Raw genomic sequence first — 18359 nt, 5'->3', positions numbered from 1 at the left:
AAAAAAATTAGGAAGCCGTTACTCTGTTTCAATGTAAGTCCGTAGCAGCCTAGAAGGTGCCTGATACAGCAGCCTGGCACAAGAAGACTGTTTGTTTGCAAATTGACGTCTCCGGAGGGTCCACGGACGGGAGAAGACAAAACAAGAGTCGCAGCAGACTCCATCACAGTTGCGTTTGGCCTCATCTCGCAGCCGCCGAGGTCGCATCAGAATTTTCAGAACGACCTTCTCGGCGCTTTCCCTTCCCAGCATCCTCTCTCCCCTCCTTTCTCCCTCTGAAAAGAAAAGAAAAAGATTCCGTTTTTATCCACCCACCGGTCCAGAAAAAAGTCTACTGCACTACATAACCCCTCAACTATTAAATGGTCTGATTTTACCCCTCGAACTTTCCAAAACGTCTATTTTACCCTCGCGGTTTTCAGCGGCGGTTTTACTACAGTAACGGCGGTTTACTACAGTGGCGGGGTTTTGTCTTTTTTCTTATTTCCGCTGAATCTTTGAAAAATCATAGTAAATCACAGAAAAATCATAAAATGGAAAATCTAATTTTGTTGGATTCCACGTGAGTAGATCTACACAGTGAATATATAATATGGTACACTTTAGCAAAAACTTTTACTGTAGATTTATATTAATTAGAAAATCTAATTTTTTCTGTAATTAATTGGAATTTATCTATAACTAAGTTATACATGGTCCAATGAGTACGAAATTTTTACTATAGTTTAAGCATATAATAATTAACCTACCATAAAAATTTCACCACAATTGGACCATAGAAGCTGCAACTATGAATTATTCTAATTAATTACAGACAAAATTGGATTTTCCAATTAATCTAAAGCTACAGCAAAAACTTTGTACTAAAGCGTACTATATTATATGTTCACTGTGTAGATCTACTAATGTGGAGTCCAACAAAATTAGATTTTCCATTTTATGATTTTTCTGTGATTTACTATGATTTTTCAAAGATTAAGCGGAAATAAAAAAAAAGACAAAACCCCTGCTACTGTAGCAAACCGCCTCTAAAAACCGCCTAAAGATAAAATAGATGGTTTTAGAAAGTTCAGGGATAAATCAGACCGTTTCATAATTGAGGGGTTACCTAGACCACCGTGTGTCGGGGAGTACACTTTTTCCCACCAGTCCACCACAACGGCAACCGCTTCTTCCATTTTTTATCCCACCCAGATTACCCAGCCTGGCAGCCATGGCCGCCTCGCCGGAGGTTTCCTTGGCTGACCTTGACGAGCCCTTCTCCCCTTCCATCTTCCTCGACCTGACCGCGACGCCCCGCCCCGACTGCAATGGCGAGGGCAAGGACCCGGCCTCCGACGACCTCGGCCTCCCCTTTATCGAGCGCATACTCATGGAGGAGGGGATCGACGATGAGTTCTTCTACCAGTACCCGGACCACCCCGCGCTCCAGCAAGCTCAGGAGTCGTACACGCGGGTCCTCTCCGACGCCACCGCGGATTCGTGTTCGGACGGCAGCCCCACCGTGTCGGGGTCCTCCGGCTCCGACGCGGGAGTGGGGGCCGACGACCTCACCACGGACGCCAGCACCACGTCCGAGCAATTTGGGGATGCTGGCGTCCGGAGTGACGAGAGTCCGGCGCGATTGGGGGATGCTGGCGTCCGGAGTGACACCGCCGCCGAGGAGGAGATGGAGAAAAAGGCCAACCGCACCATGCTTGCAGTCGTAGATGGTGACCACGCCGCGCTGGCCTCGGCATTCTTCAGTGCCCAGCAGGATTGGGGAAGCAAGGCCATGTTCCTCAAGGGCATGGAAGAGGCCAACAAGTTCCTGCCTAGAGACATCGACCTGCTGCGTGGCTCTGCCACCGTCCTCCAAGTGAAGGAAGAGGCAAGTGCCAATTGCAGGGGCAGCAAGAACCGGCACAACCGGGACGATGTCCTAGAGGCCAATTTGTGCAGGGAGAGCAAGATGATGGCACTGGAGCCGGAGGAATCTGGTGAGGTGATTGACGAAATGATTGCCAATGGGTTCCAATTGTTCTTCAGAGAGATGGAGGGCCTCCGCATCAGTATGGGCAATGAGGCTGGGAAGAAGAAGAGCAGGAAAGGGAGTGCGCGGAGTGCCAACGGAGCGGTGGACTTGTGCACCTTGCTCATACATTGTGCACAGGCTGTGGCAACGGACGACCGCCGGAGCGCAGCCGAACTGCTTTGGAAGATCAAGCAGCACTCTTCTCCACGGGGAGACGCCACACAAAGGCTGGCGCATTATTTCGCGGAGGGATTGGAGGCGCGGCTGGCTGGTTCAGGAAGCAAACTGTACAATTCGCTCATGGCAAGGCGCACCTCAGCCGTGGACTTCCTCAGAGCCTACCGGCTGTATGCAGCAGCCTGCTGCTTCAGAGTTATGGGTTTCAAGTTCGCCAACATGACCATTTGCAAGGCTATTGCAGGGAGGAAGAAGGTACACATTGTGGATTACGGCATACATTACGGGTCCCAGTGGCCTGGTTTGCTGAAACTTTTATCTATATGGCCGGGTGGGCCACCGGAAGTGAGGATCACTGGCATTGATCTTCCCCAGCCTGGGTGGGTTCCGCCCAGCTGCTCGGGTCCAGGAGACAGGGCGGCGGCTTAGCAGTTATGCTCATCAGTTCGGCGTGCCATTCAAGTTCCATGGCATTGCAGCTAAGTGGGAGATGGTTGGTGTTGATGATTTGGACATCGACCCTGATGAGGTGCTCGTTGTCAATAGCATTCTACATTTTGGAAACTTGATGGACGAAGGTGTCGACACGAGTAGCCCAAGCCCGAGGGATGTTGTTCTCAGCAACATACGGAAGATGCGACCAGATGTGTTCATCCTTTTCATCATGAATGGCACATATAGCTCGCCGCATTTTGTACCGCGGTTCCGGGAGGCGCTATTCCACTACTCTGCAATGTTTGACATGATGGATGCCACGGCCCCATGGGATAGTGATCTGCGCGTTCTGGTTGAGCGTGATCTTTTTGGCCAGTGTGCCCAGAATGTCATCGCTTGTGAAGGCTTGGACAGGGTGGAGCGCCCTGAGACATATAAGAAGTGGCAATTGCGGAACCACCGGGCAGGGCTGGGACAGCTGCCGTTGGATCCAGATATTGTCAAGGCAGTGCGGGAGAGTGTCAGGGACAAGTTTCACGAGGACTTTGTCATTGATGTAGATCGTCAGTGGCTCCTGGGAGGTTGGAAGGGACGCATACTCTATGCAATGTCGACATGGGCTGCTGCTGATGCTATCTCGGATTCTTAGCTGCTTTAATTTACAGGATGGGTTCACAGATATAGATAATGGCAGCTATTTATGATTCCTGATTGTTGATGATGCTGAGCTTCTTTATTTTTATTTTTTTTGTTCTTTTGGAGACATGTACAGATGGTGAACTTATGTTAATGTACAACAAACTGAAGAACATCCCTCCTTTTGTTTAATTGTTGAATGTTATCCTGTGACTGAAGCAAATTTGACTCTCATGTCATGTTTCGTGAAGTTCATTTAGGTTGTGACATAAGTTTTTTTTGGTGTTTCCCTTTCATAAGATTTTTTGGTGTTTCCCTTTCATTAGGAAAAGGGTAAACAGAAGGTTTGATTAAGCATTAAAGCTATACATGTTATTCTGTGTAACTTCCTAGGCGGTTTCTACTAATTATTTTTCTCTTAATCCTTTCATTCAGGTACAGCAAAAGGAGGTGGTTAGATTCAAGATTACACTACCACAAAACAGGTCATGGCACACTGTAAAAAATCATCATTCAGATGATTTTTGAAGCGCCTGGTCTACTTTTCTTCACCAGATACAGAGATGTTGGTAATGGCAACTGTACATTTGTTTCTGACTTTCTGTAAATGAACTCATGAGCCCACTAGGTCTGTCCAATTAATTATTTGTCTACTGGAAATCTGTGCTATGTGATTGATATTTCCCTGGTTAGGTGCAGAGCCTGAACCAAAAAACTGATGTAAAGACGTGTCCTGGTATTTGGCTCTCTGGAACTCTAAATAATGGAACTCTTGAACTGCACAGCAGCTGTGGTCCTGACTATAGATGAAATTTATAATGACATACATGTCTTGCTTAGAACAACACAGGGTCTTAGATATAGTTCCCTGTGTACTAGTGCAGAACCTGTGAAAATGTACGACAAACATGAAGAACCCTGTTTGTTTATTGCTAGTATATGGCTTTATTATTATATGTAGCCTTGCAAATTGATAGGCTACTTATTTGAATTTAGTGTGTGAGATATCTGTCGTGCGAAGTTCTTGTGATATCAGAACTTTGGAGCTTCCGTTGCATCTGAAAAGAATATATAAAAGAAGCATGACAAAGTATTAAGTTGCACAGGTTGTTCAGAGCATTAATTTCTGCATTTTCACTGTTTTGGAGATAGTTTGAAATATCAAATTAATCACAAAGTACATTCACCCATTTTCTACCTAGTTTCAATTTTCTCAGGCAGTTTCTGCTGAGTATCTTATGTAATTCTATTATTCAGACAAGTGAAGCTAAAGGAGATGGCTGTATTCAATTTTTTTGTGGTGTTTCTGCAATTTTTTTACTCAGCACAATATTGAGTGCTGAAACTTGTGGGCTAGAAATAAGGAGATGCTTAGAGAGAACTTGTGTGCAGCTGGGGAGAGAAGCAAAGCATGGAAAATTTGATTGTTGCAAGTCGCAACCTGACAGGTACAGTTTATTCTAACTTTTCCTGTGCCTTTCAGACGCAGACGCATAAGCAATGCGTGGGGGGGGGGGGGGGGGGGGGGACGTGTTGGAGCCTAACTTTTGCTGTGGCTTTCAGACGCCTAAGCAATTCGTAAGAGGGGGAAAAAAACGTGTTGGGGCCACGAACAGAGGCTGATACCCAGGTATAGCAGAGCCGTGTTTGAAAAGAGTCTCAGCATTCCCTTCCTGGAACTCTCATTCCCTTTGTTACAGGTATTTGAAACTCAAAGCTTGGGATTGAGATCGTATCCACTCACCCCTCCACAAAACACTGTCTACCGAGTTTTTTTTAAAAAAAAGCACTGCCTACCGTCTGAGGAGCCAGCTCATGTGGTTCCATGGCCAGCCAGTATTGGCTTTGATTGTGGGAGCAGCCACAACTCTACAACCACCCTCTCTGTTTTGATTAATGGTGAACCCATTATTTCCTTCCGTCCTCAGAGAGGTGTTAGGCAAGGATGCGTTGGATATAATATGGGCTTCGCCCATATAATATTTAATAATTAAATAAAACTCTATGGTGCAAATCTAGCAGGTGGAAACTTCACTAATCACGGCATAAACAACTAGATTATCCTAGTACATGAACTAGAGAGGAAGAAGAGAGGGGAAGAGGGGTAGATGGGTCGGTGGCCCCAACACGTCCTGCTTGGAGGCGGATGAAGCCATGGAGTCGGTGGCGAGGTCGACGTCAGGGTGAGTGGCTCCGGTGAAGGCGCTGAGGTGCTCGTCCCGACGGCGTAGATCCAGTGGTGAGGGCGGTGGCGCTGGCAGTGGCGCTTCCCGTCACTGTTAGCGTTGCCCTCTCGATCGGACTAGGGTTAGGATGTCGGTGGGGAGTTGGTGGCTGTGGTGAACCTCGTACCGAATACCCCGGCCCCCACCTTCATCTTTATAGCTCTGCGCGACGGGGGCTCACCAACCATAATTGGGTTGGGCGCCCCAGATCAGGGTGCGGATCAAAGGCCCAAATTAGTCATTGGGCCAATTTGGTGGAGATCAACCTAGCATTCTCCCCATTGATCTCACCTTATGACTTAAATTTAAAATACTTATATCTTTTTTCCATTCCATCACATATTAGCACATATATGTAACACCCTGTTTTAAGAATACAACCAGATACACACAATATGTGAGCCCAGGAAGTCAAATCTCACATATAACTACAAATAAAGGGAATATCAAATGACAATGCCTAATATATAGCGTACTTAATACAAAGAATATAACCTTAGATAGTAGACAGCGAAAAGACAACTTCGATCTTCAGGTGAAAGCTCCAAATCCACAGGGACAACTGACTGGTTGATCACAAGCCTAACTTCTCCAAAATCTAGCAATCTGGTACCCATCTGGGATTTTTTCCAAAGTATTAAAAAGTAAAGCAAGCGTAAGTACATATCATACTCAGCAATATAACATGGGGTTCATGTAGCTCAAAAGGCTGACACTGGTTTACTGCGATTAGCTTTTAGTAGGTCATCTTTTAACCATTGAGTAGCAACAAGTTCAGCAATAACCCCAAATAACCACATAATCATGTAAACATGAATAATATATAGCATAAGCAGTAATCATTAGTGAGCATCTTCATCATCAATATCATTAGTGTTCATCAACTATTCAGTAAGGGTTCCAAGGCCGCTCGTGACTATGAGCACGGCTGAGGTTGTACATCTTTACCTGTGAGTCGTGATTCCCATATGCCCGGGTTTATAATTCTCAAAACACTTCCAAGGTGAGCAGGCAAGGTTCACTATGAAACATTTTGAAGGTTCGTCTAACAAGTTAGGACCGCTAGATTTTCAATTGGCAAACAGATGTAGGACTCCCCTTTTGAGAGGTATAATGACACGTAGCCTATACACTAACGGACAGAGGCCGTGCTATACCCGATTCGTCAAACCCCTCTTGCGCCATAAAGGTAACCTCTAACAAGATAGAAAAGGTCCTTGTACTGAGTTAAAGCCAGAGCCATGTGGCCCTCATAGTTGTACTGTAAGTCTCGGATGATCACTTACAGATAAGTCCTTAGGGAGAGGAATCTAAAGCACCATAAAAACCCAATGCTCCAGCCCTCTGATTCCATATTGCTAAAAAGCATCTTTTAAACGTTTATTGCATATACCATTAGTCAAGTTACAAGATCATGGTTATTTATCTTGAGCACTAGCATAACACTACCCAATGCAAAACACCCGTAGGCATCAAGGTACAAGATAACAAAGCACTAGGAAATCCTTAGTGATAATCAAGGTAGACACATGTAATATGAATTAAATGATTAAAGGTGTATAGGACCACAAGGATGATCCCATTCTATACTTGTCTTAAACTCGGAGCAAATATTCTTCTGATTCTTAACCTCCAAAGGATTACTTCTTGATCACCAACGCAAAACTCACCGACTGGACAAGATTATAAAGCACCACACAAGCATCCATGCAATCATACACGAAGCAAACAATAATAATGAATTAGAACAGTACACCAAACATATGAAAACAACATGTGAAAAGGTTCTACACGTTGCTACGAACACACAGACGCGAAAAGCACGCTAATCAGAGCTACAGTGAAAAAGAAACCGCTACCGAAAGATTTACTTTAGGAGAAAATATAAAACTATAAGCTTCATTTATTTTAACTATATAAAATCATATAGATAAGATATTGCCTAGATAATATAAATTGAATTAAGTCAAATTTAGATTTGAATTATAAAACTAAAGTAAAACAAATCTTATTTTATTTACAAAATCCAGTTGCATAATTATTATCCAAGTTAGGATTTAAACCATGAAATTTTAGAAATAGTGACATGATAAACACTATTACTAACGCATAGATCTCGTCTTAATGAATCTAACACAACTTGAATAGGTCAAATCGGAGTTACAACATAGAAAATATGGTCTAAAGAAGGTAGTGGCATTTTTGTAAATAACCAGAACTTATTTTTGATTAAAATAAATCAAAATCAGGTTTAAATCGATTCAGGAACTGCGCTGCAATTATCCTAAAGCTGAGGGGCTCTTTAACAAGAATACAGGGATGTCGGGTTCTATTTCCAAAAACCGGAGGGGCTCTTTTGGAAGTATTGCTAGCGAAGGGGTATGGGTGCATAACAGTTGTTGGATCGAAACTGAACGGCCAGGATTAGATCGCGGGGGAGAAAGGATAGAGTAGCCGGCCGGATTTGAAGAAGGACGCGGTGGCGGCCATTGCCGACGGCGATGGAGCTCACCGACGCACACGAATCGGGCCCTAGAGGCCACGATTTGGCTCGGGGAAAACACTGGGAGCAAGAGAAGAAGACGGAGAACTCACATAGGGGATTTTCTAGCTCGGAGAGGGCTCGGCGATGGCGTAGAGCTAGGCGTGGCGGACGGCTTCGATCTGCATGGTTCAGCAATGTGGGGTGAGCGAATCAAGGCGAGAAAGGTTCAGTAACACAAAGGTGGAACGTGTCGGTTTTGTCCCAGATAGTTCCAATAATGTATGGCTTAGCAAGCCAATAAATGAATAACCATCGACTAGACAGTTGATATTCGATGATCATTAAATGAAGTTTTTATAATAAAGAATGAATCGGTTGTTCATATATAAGTTGAACTTTAAATTGAAGTGTGTTTTATGATTAGGAATAAACCAAGACAGAAACAAGTACAGCACACTCAAATACGAATAAGAATCGATATCTTCATTATATGAGCTCTTACTCTAACCAAACATCCAATTCAAGGAAATATGAAGATCATAGTTTATACCAATTGACCGTTAAACGCAAACAAGCTTATAAATTGTCACCTCTAATCTACCATGATTAATAGTGAGGGTCGATCGTATTGATACAGCTATATTAATCACAATAAACTTTGAGATAAAAATCCATGAGCTTATCCATGTTCAAAAATCGCATGATATAATCATTTAAATACAAACGAATCTATAATCGAATCGAATCCCGATCTATCATGTTCATCAATAAGGGTCGATTGTTTCGATGCAGCTATGACATCCATGACAAACCTTAAAATAAATCTTTTATAGATCTATCTATATTCAAGAGATCGCAATATACGAACTATGCACGTATCAGCACATGAAAATCGGCTAAACAGCCAATTTCTACATATGGGAAACAAACTAGCGCGTGACCCGCCCATAGTTCGATTTGCTAGCTACCAAGATTCAATTCTGTGCTTACGTCAGTGAGATTCGATCGTTTTGATGTAGCTATGACAGTGACCGCAGACCGAGGCTCGATAGCCGTTAAACCTCTTTATGGATGACTCACTTTTCGAATGCAGCCCATGCAGGATCAAAACCGAAATAAAATAGCCAATAAAACATAATTCATCACTTAGACTTATAAGAACATCACGTTATATCAAGATTAAATGATGAACCCAAAGAATATGAGGCCGATCTAGACCGATTTTAATCGGGCGAGTTGATATTGCTGAGAAAATAATATTAATAAAATATATCAGTAAAATCGGTAACTTAATGAATCTATCCGAAAGTGCCACCTTTAGATAGAGCCAATAACTTGACCTTAATCTAGTTCGAGCAGTGGAGGTCAAACTTAATCGATGCAGTCGTACAAGAACTAGGCAAGAGTCGATAACTAATCTATACTACCACTCGCAAGAGATCAATCAGTTGATGCAGTCTTACGAACAATAACATAGATCAAACCTTATATTATGCCTTGCAAGAGATCAATCAGCTGATGTAGCCTTACAAGTAATAATACAAAGGGTGACGGTACTTACAAGCAAACCGGAGGTCAATCAGCTGATGCAGCCCTGCTTGTCGAAAAACTCGCCGAAATCAACTTTACTTCTACTCCTAAGGGTTTGGCGTTGAGCCGAAAAGGTTGTATATTGATTGTGTCGTCGTTTTACAAAACCCGAGGTTTAATATTATACCCGTAAACCAAACAGAGTCCCATTCGAATACGAACTCGTTACAAACTATGGAAATAAAGAGAAAACTTTCTAATTCTGTGGATAACTTAGAGCCTAATATTTCATTTCATAGACCCCGACCATATTCTTCTTGACGCCATCCCGAACGCATTCTGCCGACGTCACCCAAGATTTAGCCCATTCAACCTTTTTCAAAATCAGCCGATATCGACTTCTTCCAAAATCGATTGCAATCTCCCCTTTTGGAAAATTTCACACTCCCTCGTATCTTTTGTCCAAATTCGGGTGCAAACAGTAGCTAATTATATTTTTTTAAGGTCAACTTCAGGGAGATAAAACGATGATGAGGCCAGCGGCGGACGTGTACTGGAGCTCGACTACTCCTTTACCACTACCACCGACGATGTCAACCAGGCGCCGCAGCTGGCGAAGAAGAACGCGGGCGACGCCACCGCGCTGCTCCCTGCCGGGCCTGCCGACGGTGGTGACCAGACCTTGTTCAGTGGACACAACGCGGAAGAGATTTGTGATTAAGCATGAATACAAGAGTACTTGTCTGTCCCACTGCTGACTTGGCTTGGAGCTTTTTTAACATAATGACAGAAAACATCAGGCTTTATCTCCATAAGTGAGGAATCAAACCAAAATTATTACATGACAAAAATGCTTAAAACGAAACTGTCTCGTACACCAAATAAACTTATTAGTTTGTATGCCTAATGATATAAGGCCAAACATGTGAGGCCAAGAAGGTCATTGCGGCAGACTCCAACGTGCGACAAACAAATAAACTTGGGTTGGAGCTGCAGCGGCATGTTCCCTGGCTACGCCCGCCTCACAGGCACAACGTCCCCCATTCTCTGAAGATCTAGCAATAGCACTAGAACCTGCTGACTAAATGATACATTATTCCTTTTGAAAAAACTGCCGGCAGGATTATGCCAGACAAATATATCGATAGATAGAGCGGATAAAATAGCCAAAATAAAGAAAACGGCGAAAATACAAACTGCCCAAATGAGGAATTTAGACCCTCAAGGCAAAAGAGGCAAACGGCCTAAGTCAAAGGCAAAATTTCTCCTCTTTCAGTATATATTTTGACACTGATATATATGTGATACTGATGGATGGAGAAATTCAGCCCATGTACTGTGTACGGCTTCAGATATTTTTGACAAGTCTTCCTTCATCTCCTTCGTCCCCACAGCTTCGTCCCCGGCGGCTTCGTTCAGGTCTTGTTTAGTTTTTTCACTAAAACTTTACATCCTATCACATCGAATATTTAGATATATACATGAAGTATTAAATATAGAATAAAAAAATAAATAATTGCACAGATTGCGTGTATTTTGCGAGACGATTTTTTTGAGCCTAATTAGTCCGTAATTAGACAATGTCATGCTACAGTAAACATTTGCTAATGACGAATTAATTAGTATTAATAAATTCATCTCACGGTTTACATACGAGTTCTATAATTAGTTTTTTATTAGTATCCGAACACCCCGTCCGATATTTCATAAAATATCCAACATGTGACATCTAAAACTTTACACCCCTGGAACTAAATGAGGCCTCATTTTTCCCTCAAAAGTCCAAACAGCTTCAATAGTTGCTGCAATAATGCAATCCTAGCTGCCTACAACTACAAGCCAGTAGCCAGTAGCCAGCAGCCCAGCACCCAGCAGTGCACAAAGCAAGCTAGCTTCCATCCCTGCCTGCCGTGGCCGTGGCCGTCCATGGCACCCATGCCGGAGGAGCTCGAGCTCATGGGTCAGCAAGACCGGCGAGACGTGCTGGCTGTGGCTGGGGCTGACCCTGAGCCCGAGCCGTTCTCTCCCTCCATCTTCCTGGACCTCCCTCCGACGCCCAGCCGTCCCGACTGCCACGACGAAGACCTGGCATCGTCAGACGACCTCGTCCTCCCCTTCATCTCGCGGATGCTCATGGAGGATGACATCGACGACACCTTCTTCTACAAGTACCCCGACCACCCCACGCTCCTCCAAGCCCAGCAGCCCTTCGCCGACATCCTCTCCGACGCCACCCCTCCGGACCGGCCAGTGGAGCCGCTCTCACAGTCACAGCTGCTGCTCCAGCAGTTCCCTGCCGACGGCGACGACCTGCAGGTCTTCTTCAGTGGCTGCAACGGGGACATGCTCAACATCGCATTGCTCAAGGGCATGGAAGAGGGCAGCAGGTTCTTGTCGTTGCCAACCAACAACGGCCTCCTCAACAGCAATAAGCAACCGATCCAAGTGAATACGGGTGGCAAGCTTAAGAACAGGAGGCGTACTCTGCAGCAGGACGAAGATGAACCGGATGAGGCCGAGACGAGCAGGAACAGCAAGCTGATGGTGCCTGAGCCGGAAGAAACCGGCGAGATGGTTGACCAAATAGCTCTCAACGTGTTCAGCTGGTGCCTCTCTGAAATACAGAGCTTGCGCTTGACTATCGGCGGCGAGCAGGTTGAGAACAACACCCGGACCGGGACCGAGTCCAGGAGCAAGACGAACAAGAAGAACGGCAAGTACTGGGCACATGAGACCATGGACTTGCACACCATGCTCCTCCACTGTGCGCAAGCCTTGGGCATGAACGACCGTCGAAGCGCGACGCAGCTGCTGGGGCAGATCCGGAAGCGTTCCTCGCCAAGCGGAGACGCCAACCAGAGGCTGGCGCACTGTTTCGCCCAGGGACTAGAGGCGCGGCTCGCCGGCACGGGCAGCCAACTGTACAGGTCACTCGTGTCAAGGCGCACCTCCGTCGTGGAGTACCTCAAGGCCTACCAACTGTTTGTCGAAGCGTGCTGCTTCAAAACGATGGCGTTCCGCTTCTCCAATCTCACCATCTGCCATGCCACCTTGGGGAGAAACAAGCTGCACATCGTAGATTACGGCATCGAGTACGGTCTACAGTGGCCAACTCTGCTGACCCGTCTCGCTACCCGGGAAGGTGGACCGCCGGAGGTGAGGATGACAGGCATTGATCTCCCACAGCCAGGGTTCCGGCCATCTTCTCGGATCGAGCAGACGGGGCGCCGCCTCAGCAGCCGTGCCAGTCAGTTGGGCGTGCCATTCAAGTTTCGGAGCATCGCCGCCGCTAGGTGGGAGACGATCCGCGTGGATGATCTTGACATGGAGCCTGATGAGGTACTGGTTGTCAATAGCCTTGTCCCGTTTGGACATCTGATGGAAGATGGTGTCACCGTGGATAGCCCCAGCCCCAGGGATGTTGTCCTGAACAACATCCAGAAGATGCGTCCCGATGTGTTCATCCTTTGCATCGTGAATGCCTCGTACAATTCACCTTTCTTTGTCACGCGGTTCCGTGAGGCGCTCTCATATTACTCAGCAATATATGACATGCTTGATGCCACCACTCCACGGGATAATGAACTACGCTTGCTGGTTGAACGCGACCTCTACGGACAGTGTGCCTTGAATGTTGTCGCCTGTGAGGGGCTGGACAGGGTGGAGCGGCCAGAGACATATAAGCAATGGCAGGCGCGGAACCATCGTGCCGGGTTAAGTCAGCTTCCTTTGGATCCATGTATAGTTAAGGATGTCAGGGAGTGGGTCAAGAGCCTATACCACAAGGATTTTGTCATTGACATCGATCAACACTGGCTCCTTCAAGGGTGGAAGGGGCGTATACTCTACGCCATGTCAACATGGGTTGCATGCAAATGAGTCAGTCTAGCTTTTTACATAGCTTATGGATCTATCTCTCTGTGTGCCAATGTGCCTAGAAATAAGTGGAGACACTAATAAATTAAGATAGGGGTGCTGTGTGTTGACGTACAATCAATGAAGAACTTTGTTTTATTCACTACGCCAGATTCTTCCTGGAGGAACGGGGGCATTTTTACTGTAGGGGCGGCTGGGGTTGGAGGCGCCCCTACAGTGGGCGTCCCCGGCCCCAGCAGCCCAGCCACCCCTACAGATGTCACTGTAGGGGCGGCTGGTAACCTGAGCCGCCCCTACAGTTGGGGTTGATCTGTAGGGGCGGCTCAATCACCAGCCGCCCCTGCAGCAGATGTCACTATAGGGGCGGCTGGTAACCTGAGCCGCCCCTACAGTTAGGGCTGATCTGTAGAGGCGGCTCAATCACCAGCCGCCCCTACTGATGGCGCACGAATAAATAGCAGCCACCCTCTTCTTCCACCTCGGGACATACTCTTCTACACACAAAAAAAGGTTGGGAGGCCTTGGGCTCCTCCTAAAAATTGCTTACTAAGGGGGGAGGTTTTGATCTCAAATCCTTTGGTGGAGAGGCTCTAAAAGGTAAGGAAATGCGTCTCCAACTCTTTATTTAAGTTTAATTTGTTGGTTAGTGAGTAATTTGATTTGAGGTTTTCTCTTTCTTCCATGGAGCTTGAGCTAGTTATGAGTGAAATTAGACCCTAATTTTCACTATACTAGGATAAATTAGGTAGGAAAATAAGATTGCACCCTTTATTAGTACATCTTTGTTGATTTTAGTGTAGTATTAGTGAAGTTTGATGCATGTGTCATGAAACCCTATATCTAGATCTAGGATTTTGTTTTTTTTTCTTTTTCAATTTTTCCTTTATGTGACTAGGGTTTGCATGTAGGTGAATGTGTAAGATTTTAATTGTTGCTAATGTGTAAAATATCCTCTACCATGGCTACTAATTATCATTTAATATTTATTTTGATTCCTTTATATAATGTGTGTTTTTAATTAGTTATGGATAAATAGGCCATTAATTAATTATCCTCTACCATGAAATTGGAATGAAGTTTGCATGAAAGGTAGTGGATGAAATATTAAATGTTGCTAATTGTTTTATGTGAAATTGTTTATTTGAACCAATTAATTTATATTTTAAAATATTTATGCATTAATAGTCAATTAATTAACTATCATCTACTACCATAGTGCGTGTCTCAGGTATATACAATTATTCTCGAGTAATATTCTTTCTTTGGTTATTTTGTTTCTATAAGATGGACTACAGGAACTCTTGGATGTATGGTTCGTTAAGACACGACGCTCTTTTACGTGATGAGGTGGACAAATTCATCAAAGCCGCAGAGAAGCATGCAGCGACGTTGAAAGAGAATAGCGACACGATTATTTGTCCCTGCAAAGATTGCAAGAACCTTATTGCATTTTGAGATGTGAGTACCATCAAAGAACATCTTATTAGAAGAGGATTTGTTCCGGACTACACAGTGTGGATTCATCATGGTGAAACAGTGGTTGTTGATGACATCGATGATGATCTAGCTGATGAAGCTAAAACCCAAGCATACTTGTCCCGATTCACAGACGATCTTGAGCAACAAATGGATCGTGACTATGGTAATCAACAAGGTGGTGGCTTTGGCAATGAACAAGGTGGTGGCTTTGGCAATGAACAAGGTGGTGATGATGCTGGTGGTGCCAGCAATGATGGCGAAGCACGTGAGGGGGATGCAGATGACGGTGACAACTTGGACGAAATGCTTGGGGCCTTTGGACCAGAAATATTAGAAAAGAGCAAGAGAGGTCTAGAAAATCTTGAGAGGGTGACAAAAGCATCGAAGAAGACTGTGTATGATGCTGAGAAGGGTTGTCCGACATACTTCACACTGCTACGTTTTGTGCTTGAGCTACTCATCCTGAAGGCTAAGTACGGCTGGTCGGACTGCAGTTTCGATGATCTGTTGTGCCTCATGTCACGGTTGCTCCCACGGCCAAACACAGTTCCCGCCAACACATACCAAGCGAAGAAGGTTATAAGACCACTCACATTGGGGGTTGAAAAAATCCATGCATGCCCCAACCACTGTATCCTTTTTCGACGTGGCACATCGTTCGAGACTTTAGATACATGTCCTAGGTGTGGGGCTAGTCGGTACAAGAATAATGACCTTCAAAGTGGGGTGGAAGCCTCCACAGGAAAGAGGAAGAAGGGTGGGAAGAAGGTGGTGCAAGAATCTCAGCCCCTAGAGGAAACTCCATTAGGCAACGATACAAATAAGAGAAGAATTCCTGCCTTGGTTATGTGGTACTTGCCAGTGATCGACCGCTTAAGGCGTATGTTCCTAAACCCTAAGGAAGCCGCACTGATGACATGGTGGGATGATGAGCGCAAGGTGGATGATGATACGATCGCACACCCGGCTGATTGTAGCCAGTGGCAAGCGTTCGATGCCAAGTACAAAGCAGAATTTAGTGATGACCCACGGAATGTACGGTTCGGCTTGAGCACCGATGGAATGAATCCCTTCAATGAGAGGATGACCGACCACAGCACATGGCCAGTCATCTTGACCATGTACAACCTCCCAACATATTTGTGTCAGAAGAGGAAGTACCTTCTCCTCACCATTCTTATCTCCAGCCCCAAACAACCAGGCATTGATATAGACGTGTTCTTGGAGCCTCTGATGCAAGAAATGGAGAGGCTATGGAGGTATGGGGAGCCAATGTACAATGCGTTCCGGCGGGAGGACTTCATATGCAAAGCAATAATATTTGTTACTACCAATGATTACCCCGCGCTGTTTGCCCTATCTGGACAGTTCAAAGGCAAGACTGGATGCTTAGTCTGTTTGGATGGTACTAAATGGGTGTTCCTAGATGGATCCAGGAAGATAGTTTACATAAGGAACCAGCGCTTCTTAAAGACAGGTCACAAGTACCGCAGCAAATTATACCTAAGATACTATGGCAACATCCCGGAGGATGAACCCCCTCCAGAGAGACGTCATAATGGAGAACATGTGTTTAGAATGGTCCAAAACATACACGTCGTCTATGGAAAGAAGAATCCGAATGGAACGATCAGAGATAGAAGCACACCTCCCATCGAAGGTGTACCATTCAAGAAGCAATCGATCTTCTTTCAGTACCTACCTTATTGGCCAGACTTAGAGGTTCCACATGCCATTGATGCGATGCACGTGCAGAAGAATGTCTTTGAGAGTCTCATGGCTACCTTGATGGAAACGGGCAAGTCAAAGGATGGTCTCAGATCACGGAAAGACATGGTGCAGCTGAATGTGATGCGGGAGCTTTGGCCGGTACAGCAGGATAATGGCAAGTACAGTCTTCCCGCGGCTAGCTTCAACCTAACCCTAGAAGAGAGGAGAGCTATATGCAATTTCCTTAGGGGGGTCAGAGTGCCGACTGGGTTTTCGGCGAACCCGAAGAAGCTAGTGTCGATGAAGGACCTATCATTAACATACTGCAAGGCTCACGATTGTCATGTGATGCTGACAGTGTTTCTACCAATTGCAATCAGGGCTATAAAGCCAGAGTTCCTAAAGATGGCCATCACCCGCATGTGCTACTTCTTTTCGAAGATCTCACAGAAGACAATTCGCAGGCAAGAGCTGAGTGACCTACATGAATTCATGGTGGAGACCCAGAACCAGCTAGAGATGTGTTTACCTCCCGCTTTTTTGATATAATGGTACATCTCATGATTCACCTGGTACATCAGATCGAGGCGCTGGGCCCTAGCTTCTTGCATGAAATGTGGTCCTATGAGCAGTTCATGTCGGTTCTAAGCCGATACGTGCATAACCGAACACACCCAGAGGGCTCCATGATAGAGGGTTACAATTCCAAAGAAGTCGTCGAGTGCTGCCAAGAGTGGCTAAAAGTACAGAGAGGGATTGGTAATCCCGATTCTCGTCACAAGGAAAGGCTAGCTGGGAAGGGCACAAGTGGTAGGAAAGTGTTCCTTGACAATGATTACAGAGAGGTGAGTCGGGCGCATTATAGTGTCTTGCAGAGTATGGCAGTGATGCAACCGTACATTGATGAACACATGGCTATCATTATGGCCGAGAGGAATGGCCGTTCAGATGATTGGGTCATGAAACAACATAAGCAACGCCTGACATCATGGTTGAAGGACCAGAACATACAGCCTGGAGAAACCATAGATTCTATTACCATCAGTCGGTTGGTGGCCGGGCCATCGAAACAGGTGACGTCTTGGAATGCTTATGACATCAATGGGTACACATACTATACCGACACAAAGGACAGGAAATCTGTGAATCAGAACAGCGGCGTCCGAATAGAGGCTCTCGACGGAGTGGGGCGAAAGGTCCTGTACTTTGGCATAATTGAAGATATATGGGAACTTGACTATGGAAGGGATATAAAGGTGGCCCTATTTCGATGCCGCTGGATCAAGCAACATCAATTCAATGAGATCGGACAGAGAGTCGTCGACCTCCAGAATGTAGGCTACTAGGATGATCCTTGGGTGCTCGGTGAACGTGTCGCGCAAGTCTTCTATATGCTCGACCCGCAAAGTAACCTCCCCCAAAGAAGAAGACAAAACACGTGGTGGCCTCCGGGAAACAACATATCATCGGAGTTGATGGCGTGGACGATGTTGAAGCTTACAATAAGTGCAATGAGATGCCGCTATTCACAAACTTTTGTAAGAAGATCGAGGCTGTGGAAAAGAACCTGCCCAAAGATGTATTGCCATGGGAACGAAAAGGTGTCAAGGGGAAAGTTATCACGGTGGGCTAGCTAGTTTATGTAAGTGTGTCTGTGTTCATAAGACTACATTCATGTATGTGTATGTGAGACTACATTCATGTATGTAAGACTACATTTATGTATATGTGTTTGAAACTACATTTATGTGTGTGTTCGAGACTACATTCGCGTATGTTTGTGTGAACAATG

General features: G+C 45.3%; 1 protein-coding gene and 1 pseudogene across 1 annotated transcript; both read left to right on the top strand.

The window, feature by feature from the left end:
* Positions 1-1156: 1156 nt before the first annotated feature.
* On the top strand, positions 1157-3468 carry LOC136483152 (scarecrow-like protein 34; annotated as a pseudogene).
* A 7917-nt stretch (positions 3469-11385) lies between these two features.
* LOC136483151 (scarecrow-like protein 9) lies at positions 11386-13480 on the top strand. Its single transcript, XM_066480239.1, has one exon. The coding sequence runs from the start codon at positions 11429-11431 to the stop codon at positions 13379-13381; it is 1953 nt and encodes a 650-aa protein (XP_066336336.1). The 5' UTR covers positions 11386-11428; the 3' UTR covers positions 13382-13480.
* The last annotated feature ends 4879 nt before the right edge of the window (positions 13481-18359 follow it).

Source organism: Miscanthus floridulus, chromosome 9 (genome assembly GCF_019320115.1).
Source record: "Miscanthus floridulus cultivar M001 chromosome 9, ASM1932011v1, whole genome shotgun sequence".
NCBI lineage: Eukaryota > Viridiplantae > Streptophyta > Magnoliopsida > Poales > Poaceae > Miscanthus > Miscanthus floridulus.
The sequence above is the reverse complement of the archived record's forward strand: the minus strand, read 5'-3'. Positions and strand labels throughout refer to the sequence as shown.

What these genes read in the sequence shown, in the direction of transcription:
- LOC136483151 (XM_066480239.1), top strand. Translation starts at nt 11,429, where the DNA reads ATGGCACCCATGCCGGAGGAGCTCGAGCTCATGGGTCAGCAAGACCGG.